We start from the raw sequence: 19,049 nt of genomic DNA on the forward strand, positions 1-19,049 counted from the left end.
TTTCAGAGCTGATCACATGATAAAACACCCAAATGAAATGAAAAGGTTAGCCTTAAGCAAAATTCAAGCCGGTAAAGGTATCGTTGATACGTGAACTCTCTAAATTTCCTCTGCTTGGGGCAAGGTATCATTGCTTCAATGTGATGAGAAGATTGTGATGTATTATGTGAAACTTTTCTCAAAGATTTAATGTAGGCTTTTTTTTATTTTTGCCATAGAAGAATCTCTTTGAGTTCTCTCATTTAACTTTTAGAGAATGTACCACTCAGGTCAGCAGTGGGTTTACCCACTGAGCAAGACTTGATGTTAATTACCCATCAAGAAGTTCCCCTCCGACCATAGTTCAGTGTTCTCGCACTGCAGCGGGTTTCACTTTATTACCTTCATGGTGGTAGTAGGAGAGACTTCTTTTGCCTCCAGAAACCACTAAATTATTGAAAACATGTATTCAGTGAGATACTAGGAATCTGACTTTCAGTCCACCAACACAGGCTGGTCTAATAGCTGATGCAGATTTTCTGCAAACATCTTGCCACTTTTCCCCCTAGACTGGTCCCACATTGCTCAGACGCAGGGACAGGAAGACTTTCTGTGTCTCTGCATATATGAACACATCCCAGTGTTTCCCTCTTCAGTATTCCTCAAGATAATTTCCTTTGGACAGCTCTAATGCCTTTTTGAATATTGAATGAATGGACTAATGGAGAGGAGAAGTCACTAATCAAGATCAGATTCAATAATCATTCTGTTTGGGTCGATGAATTATTCAACTAATATGCATTTTAACTTAAACACTTGGTGACTTTGCCAACACTACAGTAGCCGACATTTTTATAGGAATAGTAAGAATAGGTAAACACAACTGTCACTCAGAAAGTCACCTAATCACCAAATGTTCAAGCATTCATTGGTCTTATGTCATTTGTATTTTTCTCTTGAAAAATCCTAGGGTCATTAGGTTTGTCTCTGCTAAATGATCAGCGTGGTGTGTCAGTCAGACTACTATTTCAAAGATGATTCATCAGGAATAAATTACCTGAAAAAAGCCGACAGGTTAATATTTATCAGCTTTTATGTGAGCAGGAATACTGGGAATAGGATATGAGATACACCTATATCTGAGATTTTCAGATATCAGTATCTCACAGTCAACAAAACCCATGATGTAAATACATAAATGTATGTAAGTGCAGAAAACACCTGTCAATCATTTATTGCAACACTACCTCACCCATCGTGCCTCCGAGGCCACAGCAGAAGCTGTCGTAGCTGTGGACACGTTCCATTTGGCAGCACTCAGTTATACGTGCTGGTCAATGCTTAACACTGCGTGTGCTTGATGTTTAGGGGGATGTATTTGCTGGTATGATTATGATGGGGATAACTAATGTACTCGCAAAATAATTCACTTGCGTTTAGCTAGCTGATTGTGACCCACTTTGACCATATAAAACATGGTGATTACTTCCTCCATCATGAGATCAAATAAGCTAGAGCAGCACCCAGCACACTCTTCTGGCATCAGCACTACTGGCTGAAAAGTTTAATTTTCCTCAACTTTTTAATTCAGGCAATTAATGCAAATTAAGCAAGAGACACAAAATTTATTGCTGGAACCCAGTTGATCAAAAGTAATCCCAGCCCGCATTTGTCAAACATCTTTAAAGAACAGCACACAGCTCAGTGATTTAAAATGCTGTCCAGGCTCCTTAGACCTGTGAATGGACTTTAAGCGCTCATTTCTTTAGCTTCCCTTTTATACTTTATTACATTCTAAGGACAACTTAGACATCCCACGGTAGATAAAGATCAGTAACAGCATCAGTAATCCCCTCCCTTCCATTTTCAATCTGGACAAAGCCTGAAGGGAAGATCCAATTTTATTTCCTATTATTGTGCCTTTTAATAAAACAAAGACAAAGTCTGTTGAACAGCTAAGGAAACGTTGCACAGTACATAAGGTGAATGTGACTTAGAGCCAATCTTTAAATATATGAATGGCCACAATAAGTCATTTACTTTTTCATTTACTGTAAAATTGGCTGTGCTGAATCTGCCTAGTTTTGCATTCGTCTAATATGTCACGTTTTAATGAGGTAGGTAGACAAAAGTTGTTTGAAGTGATAGGTGTTCACATTTTTCATACTTGGTTTTTTGTTGTTGTTTTTCATCTTCTTCCACCTACTTCTTTTCTTCATGTCTTTACAAGTTTCCTCAGTTAAAAAACTCCAAACACATCAGCTGTACATCTTGAATTCATACTTTACCTCCTGGGTAAAATAAGTCAAGCTTGGTGTTGTAAAATCAATAGTTTTAACACTGTAGTTCAAGCCTGGCTGCTGGGCCAGGCTCAAGGAGCACATCTTTCTGCTGTCAGTGTAAGAAAAAAACCCATTGGATTCCTTTTTCTCATTGAAAAACAAAAAGGGGCGGGGTGGGAGAAGCTGTGTGAATCATTAATAACTTGTATAAAAAATGCAAGTAAGTTTTTCTTCCTGATGGAGAACTGACGTCAACTCAACAACTGCTGTCCAGAGCTCGCAGGTTCCTATTCAGCAGAGCCAGCAATGACTGTTCTGAGACCGAGGCTGTTGATGGATGGCTCTACAGTGTGAGACTGTAGTGCCAAGTCCCTGACTCAATGTGATTGTTGCACAAGCACACAACAAACAGATCAAAAAAGGGGGCAGGAGGAGCAGTGGAACAACAGTGAACGAAAGTCAAGAGACAACTAGTGCAGGCTGTCGGCACACATTGAAACTGTTTCAATAAATGTTTGCAAAGGATGCAAGGAAAAAAAAATCTGTGCACACCTTAATGGGCAGGATTTTTCAAATATAAATACAAAAAAGGCTACATCGTTACTGGTATGACAAGCAGATCCCACCTGAGATGTTTTCTACACGCCACAGTGGAGGGTGCGCCATAATGGGCTTTGGTTTCTTTTTCCTTCAGTGGAACAACGAAGCTTCCGGAGGTGCAGGGGCGTCTTAGCCGTCATAGCTGCTAGCTATGTCCAGATGTTGCAGAGAGCACCCTCATGACTGAGGTCCCTCGTCTTAACGACTGGGTTTTTCAACAGGACAATGCTACAGTACACAATGCCCGCAGGACAAGGGACTTCTTCCAGGATGATAACATGACTCTTTTGGAACATCCTGTGTATTCCCCTGATCCAGATCCAATTAAGAACCTTTGGGGATGGATGGCAAGTTTCCATCCATCCCTCGTACAGCCGTCTTCACCACTTGGAGAAATGCTCACACTCACCTCATGGAAATGCTTGCATCAAGCATGCTGCAATGAATGTTTGAAATAATCAACAATAACAGTGGAGCTACTCATTACTGAGTTCATGTTTGGAACTCTGATTTCTGTTTTGGGGGGAGGTTTGCAGGTTTTTTTGGAGGTGTGGTCCTAAACTTTTGATCAGCTGTAAAACAGCTTGTTTCAGTTTAAGAGTTGTTTTCAGTAAATTGCATGCTCAAAAAATGTTTTGTCTCACTCGCATTTCTTCTGGATGCATGTTGAAGCTCTACTTGGAACCTTGTTAAGATCCAAACATGCAAAGTATTATTTGTTTTGGCATTTTTCAAGTGGTCTTAGACTTTTGATCGGAACTGTATTATATGCACACCACTGAGCATGTACAGACTGATATTAATCTTTAATAGGGCTGTCAACATTGAGAACAAACAAAACAACTGCTGTGTAGTGCCCTCCGCTATTTTAGTTTTAAGTGGTAACATGACTGCATCACATGACTAAAATGCGTCATCGTTTTTGAAAGTCTCCATTTTCACTGTCCACACTGCGACGCAAACGCGCCGTCTTCAAATGTATTCGTTTTCAAGAGCGCTTTCAAAACGCTGCGCTTTTCCTTGGCAAAAAAAAAACGGAGAGAAAACGATGCGTTTTCAAACGAAAACAAATTAGTGTGGACGTAGCCTTTGACGTCCCTCTAGGTCAGGGGTGTCCAACTCCAGGCCTCAAGGGCCAGTGTCCCGCAGGTTTTAGATGTGTCCTTGATCCAACACAGCTTATTTTAATGGATAAATGTCCTCCTCAATATATCTTGAAGTTCTCCAGAGGCCTCGTAATCAACTAATCATTTGATTCAGGTGTGTTGACCCAGGGTGATAGGAGGCCTGGAGTTGGACACCCCTGCTCTAGGTAAACATGTTTCAAATGCTGTTTACATGATAAACGTTTGTTGTACAAGTCTCTCATGAATAAGTTATTTTAGCGCTAATTTTGTCTGGTGTAGTCCTGCTGAAGTGACGACACAGGAATTGCTTTAAAGATTTTTAAAGCTGCTGAATATGTCAGTAAAAGTTTTTTTTCTTAGCAGAAGCCCAAGCATATCTTGCTCTTCCTCATCTTCTTTCATTTCTGTTTTTAAATTGCTAAAGAAAATAAATGTAGGCCACCCACACCCAACAGCAGGGACAGGACATTTACCTAATGTAGCCAGCATCATTTATGGTGTACAGTGTATGGTCAGAGAAAATCCTCACCACACAAGAAGTAATAAACTGAGTTGTTGCAATAAGTACTAAGAGTGGGGACAAAGAAATGGGACCAATTACAGTCCAACATGGTGCAAAGTTATTTTATTTTTGCTAGAACTGGAAAATGTGTTCATATCTAAAGCTTGTGATATGTGGGGTGTACAGCGCAATATAAAGGAAAGTGCTATTTGAGTGTTCGATATAAATTTTTATCCTTCTGCAGAAGATAGAAGGATTCTGAGTAGATTGTAAAAAGAAAACAAAAAGGCTGACAATATCCTGGCTGAGCTTCAACGGCTCATGAGGGCAGAATTGCTCACACAAAATAAGCTTGTTTGAATGCAAATTCCAAATGTGCGCACAAGGACCTTTTTCTTTGTCATTTTCATCGTTTCCGGCTGTGCATATAATGAGCGCTTTGCTTCGCTGGTTCCATAGGATTTTTCACTGCACTTTTTTTTTAAATAAAGCAGATGGAAAAGAATCCGCGAGCTCCCAATTTGCCTCTAGCACTTGTGAATCTGCCATCTTCACAAAGAAATGGAAATAATTAGCCTACTAATTTCATAAGTCTCGTTCAGATGGCCAATTCCACAGATTGCATTTCCTCTCTCCAAATATGACACAGCACTGAAGCACCGGTTATTCTTGATCCCTCTGGTAAGCCTGCCGTAGGGCACGTGTGGGATATGGACACAGATCACACACCCTCGGTGCATCACATCAATCAGCGTTGAGGTTTTATTTTTAATAGACTGTGTGTGTTGTCAAGTTTGTATTAATAAATAGGAAAGGAGAAATGAGATGCACTTCAATAGCTTTCAACTGGGGGACCTAATGATAAACTTATCTCAGAGAAAAGGATGAGGCTTGAAATGGTCATACAGCAGCAACTCTATTCACAGATTCTTTTGTGGCCAAGACAAAACAAGAGGGAAGTAGAGACGGACAAAAACAGGAGAGAGGGAAACAGAGGATCATCGCTATCTTGATTTTTCACCACTGTGGATTTTGTGCATTCTGCAGTGCAAAATGTGGCTTTGCAAACACACACACACTAAGCACACGCACACACTCACACTTTGACAACATAAGCTGGGCTCGCGCTCTCCATCTATATCAAAGGCCCCACCATGCGGGGATTGACTTTTGTTCTTGGCAGCATGAAAAAAGGGAAAACTTTATGATGTCTGTTTCCCTCTGGTTTTATTTGGCTCCAGCTCTGTTGTGGGGAGAGTGTGCTTGTTGTGTGTGTCGCCTGTTTCCAGCCCAGGGAGTTGCTACTGTATGCTGGTGAGACACTTGTTTGGTTTATTCGGGAGACTGACAGATGTCTCGGTTGGCTGTTTCTTCAGCTCATTTAATTGAAAATGCAGTCATTTGCTCCAGCCAAATGTTTATGGGAAGAACAAGTGAAGGAAGAAGAGAAGGGGAAAAATATTTTTGGTCTGTTGTAGCAGGTCTGTTGTCAGTTTTTACAATTTTATGTGGCATCTTTGTGAAGATCGGCTGGAGGTGGGAGCTGTTTGGTCAGTCGTGCTGTTTTGCAGCCCCAAAAATAATGAAACCACTAAATATATCTGGATCCACTGACAGGGAAGAAGCAAATCAGTGCCAGTGAGTATGACTTCTAAAAGAATACTGACCCCTAGTGGAGAACTGCAACAAGTGACTCATTCAGTATCAGAGGAATGGTACACAGAAAAAAAAGAAGAAAGAAAAAATGATTGAGTGGCGTGCATAAGGCAGCTTGCACAAATATTTACTCATAACCACAGGATGAGAACACAGCTATAAACAAATAAATACTTAATTACACTATCTCATGCACACATCTAGTTAGAAATGGGGTGATGTCAGAGTTGTGGTCGATGTTGAAACTTTAAAGTTTGATACAAAATATGCAGACGAATCATTATACAGCAAAATAATTAAAAGCAACACTGCTGGATATGAGTTACTCTGCTACCCTTTTAGCCCCAAACTGTGTTTTTTATTTAAAGAATCCCTGGACCGGAAGAGCTTTACTTCGTCCAACCTGGCAAAGCTGTTTTGCGTAATTTGTAGCAAGCTAGCTAACATTAAGGCTAACTTAATGACTCTGTAATAAATTAGCTGCTAAAGGACAAACAGTTATGGTTGAAGACAGTGCACTCTCTGTCAGTTATAAGGTTTTGTGGAACAGAACTTGCCGGTAGGTCTTAGAATTAGGTAAATACGACCACAGGTGAACAAGTTTATTAAGATTATGACATCATTATTCATTAAAAACCAAGCCAAAATATATAAGCAGTGTGTGAAAAAGTAATTACACCCTGTAATTCAGTAGCTTGTAGAGTCATTTTTAGCAACAATAGCCTGAATTGTTTTTGATTTGATGCTGCATCAGTCTCTCACATCATTGTAGAGAGATTTTTGGCCTCTGTTCTTCACAATGCTACTTTAGTTCATTCATTCATGCACACCTCTCTTTAGTCACCACCATAACATTACAATCCGAAGTCTGGACTCGAACACCTCGATGATTTTCTTTTTCACACATTCTGTTGCAGATTTGCTGCATGAACCAGTTTGGGCCAAGCTTTAGCTCTCACACAGATGACCTCACATTTGACTCTGCAATACTTTGGTCTACAGAGGAGTTTGTATTCACCTCAATGACTCCAAGGTGTCCACGTCCAGTGACTGTAAAACAAACCCAAATCAGAATCGGAATCAATTCACAAAACTTTATTTAGCCCACAATAGGCAAATCAATTCGACAGTCCAACATTAGAACAGTAAGCAGTGAATAAAATAAAAAAAAACAAATCATCACCCTTCCACCACTGTGCTTGACAGTTGGTATGATGTGTTTGTGCTGATATGCTGCGTTTGGTGTTTGTCAAACATGCTGCAATGCATCATGGCCACACATGTCCACTTTGTCTCATCTAAATCTAAATCTAAAGGACTTTGTTCCAGAAGGCTTGTGGTTTGTTCAGATACAACTTTGCAAACCCAAGCCACACTGTCATGCTCTTTTTAGAGAGAGGAGCTTTTCTCTTGGCAACCCTTAAACAAGCCACACTCGGTCCTTCTTTTTCTAAATGTACTGACATGAACTTTAATATTTAACATGATAACTGAGGCCTGTAGAGATGTAGCTTTCAACTTTACAATTGGGGTGAATTTGATGGGACATCCACTCCTTTTCGCTTGTAATGATCTTTCTGACTGTAGAATTATATTTATCTTATAATGATCTTATAACCCTTCCCAGACTGATGGACATCAACATCTTTCTTTCGCATTGGGGTAACAAACGCCTGAATGCGTGAGACCGGCATATTGCCAAAACTTTAGTTTTATTGAGGCGCTCACACTTGCTGATGATCAGTTAATAAAGTGCTTTTATTTAACAGCACCTGGCTGCTGTTTACCCTCTAAATTTCTATGGAAATAGTCAGGGTGTACTTAGTTTTTCACCAACTGCTTCTGCATTTTGGCTTAATTTTGTTAAATAAATAAAGACATGAGATAATATGTCATGTTTTATACTTAATCTGAGACTGGATTTATTTAATTTCAGGACCAGCTGAAGACCACATTATTTTTATTATGTCCTGATATGTAAAATTGTAGAATCCAAAATGAGTGTACTTTGTTTTTTTTGATGACTGTATTACAATAAAAACACTTTGTTTCTTTGGTTTACTAACCAGCTAGTACGACAAAACTAGCTGGTTAATAGCTGGTTACTACAGTCTAACATATTGTCGGTTACCAGTTTATTTATTGGAAATAGACAATAAATAAACTTAAGATAAAGCAGTTTTAAGGTTTGAATTTTACTGGTGGTATCTAACATGATGAAGTATGCTTTATTATTTGGATCCATTTGTGAAGGAAGAACATGTGCATCTGCAAAAGCTCTGCGCAGCACCAATCCAGAACTAATGCAGTACCAGCCCCTTAATCCACTGTCAGAAATAAGCACTTGAGCTCCCCTCTCATCAATGCCTCGCTCACCAAAAAGCACACTTTTCTTCTTCAGCGCCCAGCATCTGTGAGCTGTAGTGCCTGCACTTCTGTAGGTGTTCGTAATTTGAAGGTACTTTTTACTTACCTAACGCACTACGAAAAAGAATATCTTGCTATCTCTGTCTTTCTTTTTCCTTTGGTTCACAAACCTAAAGCCCACAGTTGCGCCATCTCACTTTTTCCATTCTGATTCAAATCCACTGAGGTAAAAAACACTGGTGTGATGAGACGGAAGTTTGTTTTTTTCCTTTTTTGTGCGCCTGCTATTAGCACCAGAACCAGTTTAAAGTAGGGGGTAAGTAGGGGGAGGTGAATCAAGAAGACATTGAGCCCGAGTCTTCAACGTCTGTGGAGTCATACTCATCAGCGGATTCAGTCAGGGCAGGATAGGGATGAGGCTGGTCAAGGTTGACATAGGTGACATTCAGACTGATGTAGTGCTCTCCTTCCAGGCCAGACAGTATGGTGGAGACAGCTGACACCAGTGTAGCAAAGCTGGGCCTCAACTCTGGATCCGGGTCCCAGCACTGGAGCATAATGCTATACCTGGGGAAAAAATACAGGCACAATTAAAATACTGTATAAGGAATTAGACATTTTCACGTAAATTTTACGAGGCACTGAAATTTTTCAGACTTACAGCAGACTCACACAGAAACACTGTGTATGTGTTAATAGCTGCAGCTGGTTAATCCTCTCCTGATGACAATATGGCATGTAGGAACGATTTTGATTGGCATGCGTGTCATACACTTGTTTTATTGAACCAGGGTTTACAGGGCCGTGAAGCACAACAATTTGAGAAGATGGCATAGATTTGTATGCTGAGAGTTGGATAATGAGACAGATAGCTCTCCTGTGTCTGAACACTAAGCATATATCTGTACCCAGCAGCTCATTAGCACAAAGACTAGAGCGAGTGAAACAGCTTGCCAGGCTGTGTACAGCTGTAAGACAATCCAGCGCCTAGGAAGCTCACATAGGCAACCAGATGAGATCCCAGGAGGTTCATGGTTCAAGCTGGCAAAGAATATTTTGAAAATATTTAATTAATGACATGTAAATTTTGTTACATTTGGGTCAAGCCAGGTTAGGTTTGTTTCACCATTCCCAGAATTTAGCTTCTTAAAGTGAATGGACCACCAAGAAAGTGATTATATAATTAAAAAGTATTGTTCCTCTGATTTGCTCTGATCTAGGTGGTCCAGGTCCCTTCCATGAGTCCTCAGACCATGTTGAATGTGTTGCCAGGCCTCAGTGGACACAGGGCATGAATGGTTACTCTTTAGTTGTTGAGCAAGGGATCGCCATCTAAGCAGTTTATCATTAAAAGGCAAAAGTACGGTCACACTAGAGTGTGTTGGGGGGGGGGTGTCAGTTGTGTGTAAGTGTATCTGCGTGAGTGCGAAACACATAAACATTAACTCCAAGACAGTGTTGCATAACCATGTTAAAATACAAAGTAGTGGAGAATTTACAGGTATCACTCCACTTGAACATCTTGTCATTATTATCTGGACTTTGAGTCACGTTGTTTTTTTTTGTTCTCTTTTACCCTGCAGCTGTTAATTTGTACCAGAACTACTTAAGCATTGGTAGGATCCACATCAACACTTACACATATACAACAGTGTATTTTTGCAATAACTTTTGGAGTGAATCAGAAATTTGGGGCCATAAAACGACTTCATTCTTACTACTTACAAAGGGTCAGGGCAGTACTGTGGCTGAGGAAGCCTCCTGCCCTTCAGTAAATAGTGCGTTATATCGTATGGGTCCACCTCTGGGTAGGGGCTGGCTCCTCTGGTCAGCATTTCCCACATCAGAACACCAAAGGACCACTGTATCCAAAGACACAAAAAATATACATCAAGTGTCAGCAAATGTGCATAAAACACTCAAATACAACGTTTTAATGCAAACAGTGTAATGGAAATCAAATCAAATACATTTTAAATGCAACTTTACTGCAGTAAATCTTTATGTGCGTACCACGTCTGACTTGGAGGTAAATTTTTGTGTTTGCAGACTCTCGATGGCCATCCACTTGACAGGCAGTTTAGCCTTCCTGTGGTCCTGAACACTGTAATATTCCTTATCGAAAACATCTCTGGCCATGCCAAAGTCCGCCACCTTCACCGTGTACGACTCATCCAGCCTGAAGAAAGGAAAGGCCAACTGAAGGATTCTCTCGAAACCAAATGCTTTAAGTCTAACAGAGACACTGAAACATTTGCTAAATTCTCTGCATGTCTTGGAAACTCACATGCAGTTGCGTGCAGCGAGATCTCTGTGCACAAACTTCTTCTGGGCCAAATACTCCATCCCCTTGGCAACTTGCAGCCCAAAGCCAATCAGATCCTTTACAGTGGGGTTCTAAAGAAATCCATGAACACACAACAAGACACACCTCATTAAACAAAAGGAAATGATAGTTCATTAGGTATTTAACAGATAGTTCCTCATAAACGAGGTGATGAATTTCCAATATTTTAATATAGTTATCACACCCTCTTCTCGCAGCGTATGAAATGCCGCAAGTCCCCGTGTTTCATGTATGGCAGAACCACAAGAGGGAGCCCTTCCTGTGGCAGGAGGATGCCCAACAGAGAAAGCACGTTGCTGTGATGGAAGCCCTTCATTATGATGCCTTCCTTCAGAAACTGCTCCACCTCTTCCACATCTGTTATTCCTGATGACACACACATGTAAAGATTCTTTTCTGATGGCCTCTGAGAAGACAGTGGAATTACAGAGAGAACCTCTTCTGAAAGGTACTCATAGGACATCACAGATACTCTTAGCACTTTGTTCCACAGCAGAGACACTCGGGTTCTTTCGTAAAACATATAAATCAAACCTCAAGAAGCAGAAATTACTCAACTATTCAAAGACTTGACAGCACAGTGGATTTCTCTGTTGTTGGAGTCTGTGAAGTAGCCGTGATAGACGGTTCCAAAATGACCTGCAACAAAAATGAGAGACATAATTACAGAGTTGCTTCAAAATATTATATAATGCTTGGCTTCCATAGCAAGTTTTTTCACGTGCACAAGTCCTTACCTTTTCCGATAATCCGATGTTTCTGGACAACAAGCATCTCGGCAGGAATAAGAACATCTTTCACCTCTTCCAGCAGCTCTGGCCTAAAACTGGTGATAGGGATCTTTTCTGTAGGAAGGAGGGGAGTGAGGGTCGGATCTATGCGACCTCCTGCATAGGTCAGGCTGGGGAATGCTACCGGTCCCACCAAGGGGGTGGGAGGACTTAGCGATACTACTAGTAAAAGTTCACAGAGAAAGAAAAAGAGAGGCATGAAGTTATTAAGTTTATGAAGGTGTCTTTGTCAAAGGAAAATCAGCAATAATTAGAGTAAAGAATATTATATATGTGCTTAGATAGCCACCTCTTCTGTAGTCTCCAACAGGTGACATCTCCACATTATTTGTACCACAGCGGTTGGCGCTGTGGGTTAAACGTGACTCTACCATGGAGGCTGAAAAACATTTCACAATAGTGTTCAATCATCAACCCTAACAGCGGAACACATTTACATCCTATACAAAACCTGAGATGTTCTACTTGAAAGACTTTAGTAATTCATCACACTGACACCCACTAGCAGTTGTATAAACATGACTCGTCAAGGTCCACACATGAAAGCGGTGCTAACCTTTCTTCTTCTTCCTTAAGTGTTTCATGACAACAAAGGCCAGCACCGCCCCGGCAACCAGAGCTGCCAGGATCCCCAAAACGATCCCCACCATGTAATGGTTGCTGACCCTCACCACTGTGCCAACGTTGTGAACCTGTCCGTTGATGGAGATCTACGAAAATAAAGTCCATAAATCACAAGTTTAGTATTTCTGTAGATCTGGAGTAAACCATTCATTTATGTAAAAGTTTTTTCCACATATGCTCAAACCAATGTTAGTTAGTAAAAATCTAATTTTGTATGAGCTCAGCTGTAAAAAAAAAATAATTTAATAATAATATTAATTTGTACATTAAATGTTGATTTTATGGTGGATGGCTCAACACTTTAAACAAACAGCATGCATCTCTAATAGATCCATAATTTTTCTATAGTATTCTGTTTATACATTAAAGAGTATCTGCATGCCTGGTGGACAGCAAGGAGGAGGACGCTACTTGGAGATATGGACGCTACTTTTATTTTTAAGAGTCAAAGTGCATCCAAGACAGAAACAGCTGCTGACACAAATACTGCTAACGCTACATCAGCTCAGTACAAGCATCTGCACTCACAGCATGCTAACACAAAGGTATCAAAGACCCCTAAGTGACATCAATATTGAGTGCACACAACCCAGCAGCCAAAGCCTTCTGCAGGTAACAGTAGCTGTGATGAGCATTCAGACATGTAGCATTGTAACTTCTCTTTTATACCTGCACGTGTTTCTGCAGGAGAATCACTCCGATGATCACTTTTAACTTGCCTTGCTTTGTGTAGTGGTCTTTGTTCATGCTTAAAAAAGAAAGCCATCGTGTATGTCGTCATTAAAGTACTGATTTGTGTCAGCGTGTGGAATGCAGCCGAAGGTTAACACTGTTAACCGGTATTTATGTGGCAATGCATTTTAGGTCATGTTACATGAAAGTAACGAGTAGTGTAAGAAATTACTTTCCACGGGGAGTAATTAAATCACGTACTGCATTAGTTTTAAGAAAAGAAGCGAGTAATGTGTGATGCATGAGTTTTTGTTTAGTATTGACCCCAACACTGTATACGACACATTAGTGCAAATTTAAAATGCTGACATTCCAATCCATTGCCTACTTACAGAAAGATAAGTAATATATTACAGTCAACATATTATTTTAATATTAAACTTAGGTTAAATGCTAATAAGCTAAAACTAGCTTATTTTGGACAGTCACTTAATATTTAGTAAGCTAAAAATAGGGTTAGCTTATTCTGAACTTGCAAATTTTGCATGTTCAGGGAATCATGAAATATCACAACTCATTATTCCATGTTGTTAATTTTTGTAATTTCTTTCATTTGAATGTCATAAAAAGCACAGAAACTGGTCTTTTATATAGATATGGGGTCAGAACCCATAGTTAGAATGCCGGAATCAGTATGGTGGAGATGGGATCTGTGTTCATATAAAAATTATTGAATTTATCCAACAGTTACTTGTCTATCCTATCTTGTAGGTACACGAGACAGGACAGACAACTTAGTGACGTACAGTAATGGTTACTAATCAGTGGCACAGACAGTAAAACCTAGGACCCCAAGTTCCATATTGAATCACGTTAATCAATTTATAACCATCTGACCAACCTTCACTGGTAGTCCCTCACTAGGAATGGTCATGTTTTTGGGGATCCTGCAGGTTATCTCATTATCCAGGACTTTAGCACCACAATCAACACCTGCCACCGTCATAATGATGGTCATGCAGGAGCTCACCAGGTTCAGCTTTTGGTGCTAAGAACAGGATCAAAACGTGTGTTATTTAAAATTTCCAATATATTCCACACATTTGAATTGATTTAAGTAAGAATGAAGTAACACAACAGCTTACATGTAGTGACACCTCATCAAACCCAGGGTACAAATTTAGAACATGTCCTTCTGTTTCAAAAGGTATGGGCTCGCCGTAGGGGTGATAGGAGAACTCTTTGCTCCACAGGCTTGATGCTCCATCCATATCAAAAGATAGCGATCCTTCCACAGTTTCATCCCTGTGGAAAACAGGGGTCATGCATTCCATCCGTGTGGGTAAAGACTTGCCGAGGCACTCCTGAAACAAAACAGTGTAATAAAATTTTAATGCTTGTTCTATACAGTAAAATATAAGCACATCACCCAGAGAAGCAATAGAGAAACTCTATAATTTAATACACAGCTCAAAAAAATACTAAAAACATATCAGATCTCAAAGGGAGAAAAATCATGTTGGATATTTATAATGACACGGACTGGGTAATGTGTTAGGAATGAAAGGATGTCGCAGCATTTTGTGGGCATAAAAATTATCAGAGTTAAAATACAGAGAGTTGAATTCAAAGACACCCTGAAAAAATGATGCAGCAGAATAGTCCTTTTTGCAAAAGAAATGTCATTGCAGCAACTCAAAATGTTCCTCAGTTGTTTGCGTGGCCCCCACATGCTTTTACGCATGCCTGACAATGTTGTGGAATACTCCTCGGTATCCGGGGGGTATCTCTTTCCAGATCTAGATGAAGCCTGTACAGCCTGAAGTGCAACCTGGTGGTTCTGGATGGACTTGAAATATAATTTCCCGGAGGTGTCCTATTGGGTTTAAGTATGGGCGAGCATGGGGACCAGTTGGTGTCAGTTCCTTCATCCTTTGGAACTGCGTGACCTGGAAACCTTCATTGACTGACCGCTAAACCAGCCATGCTAAACCCTTTCATGTTGGTTACATGTTCTCATGTGCTCATGGTGCCGCAGTTCAGCAGTGTCAGGCAGTGAGCACAGAGCACACTGAGGATGTCGGGCCTCGTCAGTCTGTTTCTGAACACCAGTGTCCTGCTGGAGGTCATTTTGTAGTTTTGGCAGATCTCATCCTGTTCCTCCTTGCACAAAGGAGTAGACACCTGTCCTGCTGATTGGTTAAGGCCCTGTCCAAGTCTTCTGGAGAAACTGTCTGGGTCCTGGAATCTCCTCCATGCTCTTGAGACTATGGTAGGAAGTACAGCAAATGTATGTGCCGTCCTGTAGGAGTTGGACTACCTGGGCAACCTCTGTAGGGTGCAGGGATCACCTCATTCTACTAGTAGTGACACTGAGCCTACCCAAATGGAAAACAAGTTTAAAAAAAAAACAGTAAGAAAACACGAGAAGGGAAAAATATCAGTGGCCTCCAGCTGTAAAACCATTCCCGTTTTGAATGTTGCCTCATTGGTGCACCTGTTGTTAATTTTTTTGAGCACTGTATATTTACAATGATCGATGATGGAACTGTACCGTTGACACAGATTTCAGGTGGCTCTCATTGGGTTTAAAGCGGATGATTGTGCGGTAAACAGAATCCAGGTTCTCCCCTTCAATGACAATCTTTGAACCTCTGCAACAAAAAGACGTTTAAATTCCATTTTTTAATGAATCTGCCATCTCAGAAAAATGAATAATACACAAAAGTGAAGTGCAAATGCAAAATGGTCCGATCATGCCCTCAAAGTATGTACACACAGCAGCTGTTTTTGTGCTGAGGTTTCTGTGGCATTACCTGTCAAAGCTACAGTCAGGCCGGACGTCTGTTATCTTTGGGTTTTCCTTGTAGTAAAACACCTTTGTTGTGAGAACAGGAGACTTGTCAATGAACACACTCAGAGGAACATCTCTCACCTCTGAGATTTCTTTGGACAAACAAATGATGGAAGACACGTTGCCTTTAGGCGCTGTGACCCTGCAGAGAGACAAAGCTATGTGTGAGTGACACGTCACAACAGACAAACTGGAGCAAATCGAAAGGCTTCATGCTCTAAAATATATTTGTGTAATCATCAAGAACTGGAGCAAAAAATTGTTCACTTGTGAGTCTTTTAACACTTTTCCAAACCAAGACAACTTTACAAGCTCTAAGACAAACACTTGAGAAACCGAGTAAGTGCTTGTGCTACAAAGCACGTAAGGTTTTGTATTTGTACCTTTTTATGTCGCAGGCCACATCGTTAAGAGTGACTCTCCTGGTCTTTCCAGCGTCCAAGTGAGGCCCACTCACTGTGATGAGTGTGCCCCCAACACGAGGGCCATAGTTGGGCTGGATTTCTGTGATGTTGGGAACCTGAAGAAGTCAGTTTATTTTGATTTTGTGGTAAAGCAAACCCTCTTCATAGACAAGGAAAAAAGAATTGCAAGATATTAACAAAGGTTACCACAAATGTGAATCCTGACATTTCTGCCTTCCCTTCAATAGAGTAGCGTCCCTCCACTTTGCCCTCATGCACTTCCACTGTAATGTTGACTGGTTTGAACAGCTCAGTGGCCCCAGAGCGAATCTTACACACCAAGCTGAGTATCAGAAGAAAACACTTGCATTAGACATGTCCAACAAAACTACTAACAATTTAATTTCATGGTGAACTGTCTGACTACAACAGGAAACAAAATTACCTTCGGTGACTTATCTTTGCTGTTTGCAAAGACCGTTATAGAATAATGAGCAAGCATTAATATAAATAGGGCATATCACAGTGCAGCAAAGATATTAAAAAAAAACTACTGAGGGATTTGCTGATAATGGTTATAACACAAAAACCTTGTCCTTGGAACCAAAACAAGCCTTGCAAAGTTACTCACTACGTGTTGTTGCTTTTGGCTGGAATCACAGTGCAGGACGTCTGTCCCAGTCGGATCTGGTGGGTTCTGGAGGTGATAGCAGGCCTCAAAGGCGACTGGAACTCCCACCCAGTCAGCGTTAGCTCTGTTTGACCATCAGGGGGAGCAGTCCGTGGAAAGAACTGTGTTAATAAAAGACAATTATAGTTCACCATTGAAAATGAATGCTGTCATAAGTTGTAGATTTCAGATTCAGAGATTGTGGATTATCTCACTCCGGAGATCCCAGGTGGGCAGGACTCGTTTCTCCAGCGATTGTGGCACTCGCTCTCCCACGAGCACACTCCAGAGCACCAGCCACAGCCCATGAATTTTGGGGCAGTCAGGCACATGGCACAAGTCAGGAAGTGTTGACAGCCTGGTCCTCTTTGGGGCACCTGGATCATCTAAAACAGAATAATAACCGTTTTCATCTCACACACTTATTGCTAGGGGGGAAAAAAACTCTTCATTTTATTTTTCATATAATGAAGCCTATAAGCAGCATAAGAAATGTTCTTTTCAAAACCAAGTATTGATTTCTCACATTAAATATGAAAAGTATTCTGCCTGACATGTTTGTCTGCATTATACCTTGTTTCTTGTATTTAAATACCTGAGTAGATCATCCCTTTCATAGTGTTAGCAGGACACATGTAAAAATCTTAAATGCAGGATTTAAACAAGATATATGTGATAATGTAAATGAAATAGGTGTGCATAAAATAATGTTTAATCTTCAGTTTTTACACTGGCACTTTGGACACTGCTTGTTTCATAAAACTACTGTAGAATCATTTTATTTGCTCCTTAATAACTGATCCTGTTCATGGAGAGAGACGTGTAAGCTGATACTTGGTCTCATTCAGCAATAGTCTGTTTAAGAGGTCAGCTGGACAGCTCCTAATGCTGAAACGAGTCTTATCTAGTGTCATTAAAATATTACAAACATGTTCAGAGGAGTGTCATTTTCTAAGGTCATGTGACCAGTTTGATTTAATGATTTGGTTTAAGGCTCTGACAGTCATTTCAAGTTCTTCAGTTTTCTAATTACCCACTAATTGATTCTCATGGTCACAAGGGTAACACCATTTAAAAAGTGAAAGACATTCGCTGGCCCTAAGGCAAGAGAACATCTGGGCAGGTGCTCTAGATTGTCACAAAAAGACTGCTAAAATTACCCAGCTCTTTTGTAACTGTGATGTGACCAGATCTCCGTGTCTTTCAATAGTGAGAGCACGATTTACCCACAGAGCCTGCTAAGCTTGGACTGGTATAAGATTGGTATACTGTGCAAAGGGACTGCAGCTGTACCTTGTCTCCAACCACAAAGAGAAGATATTCTGAAGAATGCACAGCAGCAATGGAGGAGACCCTCTGGTTTTCTACCAAGGAGTAATTGGCAAAGATGACAGGGCTGGATCTTGTCAGCACAAGCTGCCAACACAAAATGAAGGGTTGATCATTAGTAGAGGAGCAAGTAAATAAAGACAAATGCTAAAGATGATAAATTATGCTATACCTGAAGCAGGCGTCCGGTCGAGGTACCAATGTGGGCCACGGTCTTGTTCTCAATAGTTGTGACGAGGAGAGATGTGAGCAGGACGTTTGTCATCTTCCTGTTGAACAGGTCCACTCTGTAGTAGGGCTTTGACACCATGGTAGGATGGTCTCTGCATGTGGCATTGTTCTCCATGCTCTAGTACAAAGGTCGTAGACAGCAGAGGGCACAGACAACAGGAAACGGTGAGAGAAAAAGCAGTTCAAGTGCAAGCTGCAGCGAGGCAGTATTACACAATATGTGGCAACAGGGTATCAACAGGCTGTTTGTCCTTTATGCTGGAAAAAGAGAGTATGATCTTGTGCAGTGTTGTGCTGTCAATGTGTTTCAGGCTATAGACATAAAAAATTGTTTATACTGAGCATTAAAATGATCACTTATTCTTGATATATCATATTACGTTGTGTTCAGCAGCAGATCAGCAGTCATTTAGGTTTAACTGTAGAAGAAGAAGTTTAGTAAGTATACCCTGAGGTGTCTGTGAAGGTTCTCAGTCATCCAGGTCATCGTAGTCAAAGGAGCTTGCAAAGAAAAGCGTCTGGACTTCTTTAAGTTACTTGAAGACGTTTCACCTCTCATCCGAGAAGCTTCTTCAGTTCTAAGGTCAAATGGTGGAGAGTCCCAGATATAAACT

At 40.6% G+C, this 19,049-nt stretch overlaps 1 protein-coding gene across 3 annotated transcripts in view; it reads right to left on the reverse strand.

The window, feature by feature from the left end:
• Positions 1-8,094: 8,094 nt before the first annotated feature.
• The window catches only part of mst1rb (macrophage stimulating 1 receptor b), a 23,776-nt gene continuing 12,821 nt past the window's right edge, over positions 8,095-19,049 (reverse strand). For all 3 annotated transcript variants that reach the window (XM_005752929.2, XM_013915877.1, XM_013915878.1), the window contains 19 exons: positions 18,377-18,553; positions 18,169-18,291; positions 17,091-17,261; positions 16,837-16,997; positions 16,413-16,548; positions 16,185-16,321; positions 15,764-15,943; positions 15,502-15,601; positions 14,093-14,311; positions 13,849-13,995; positions 12,208-12,361; positions 11,941-12,030; positions 11,598-11,813; positions 11,419-11,499; positions 11,045-11,226; positions 10,801-10,910; positions 10,527-10,692; positions 10,239-10,375; positions 8,095-9,080 (listed from right to left, as the gene is read on the reverse strand). In XM_005752929.2, coding sequence (XP_005752986.1) covers positions 8,849-9,080; positions 10,239-10,375; positions 10,527-10,692; positions 10,801-10,910; positions 11,045-11,226; positions 11,419-11,499; positions 11,598-11,813; positions 11,941-12,030; positions 12,208-12,361; positions 13,849-13,995; positions 14,093-14,311; positions 15,502-15,601; positions 15,764-15,943; positions 16,185-16,321; positions 16,413-16,548; positions 16,837-16,997; positions 17,091-17,261; positions 18,169-18,291; positions 18,377-18,553 — 2,919 coding nt within the window. In that variant the 3' untranslated portion in view covers positions 8,095-8,848. The remainder of the gene's footprint in view (positions 9,081-10,238; positions 10,376-10,526; positions 10,693-10,800; positions 10,911-11,044; positions 11,227-11,418; positions 11,500-11,597; positions 11,814-11,940; positions 12,031-12,207; positions 12,362-13,848; positions 13,996-14,092; positions 14,312-15,501; positions 15,602-15,763; positions 15,944-16,184; positions 16,322-16,412; positions 16,549-16,836; positions 16,998-17,090; positions 17,262-18,168; positions 18,292-18,376; positions 18,554-19,049) is intronic.

This window comes from Pundamilia nyererei, unplaced genomic scaffold (genome assembly GCF_000239375.1).
Source record: "Pundamilia nyererei isolate P.nyererei 1_Seehausen unplaced genomic scaffold, PunNye1.0 scaffold00391, whole genome shotgun sequence".
Classification (NCBI taxonomy): domain Eukaryota; kingdom Metazoa; phylum Chordata; class Actinopteri; order Cichliformes; family Cichlidae; genus Pundamilia; species Pundamilia nyererei.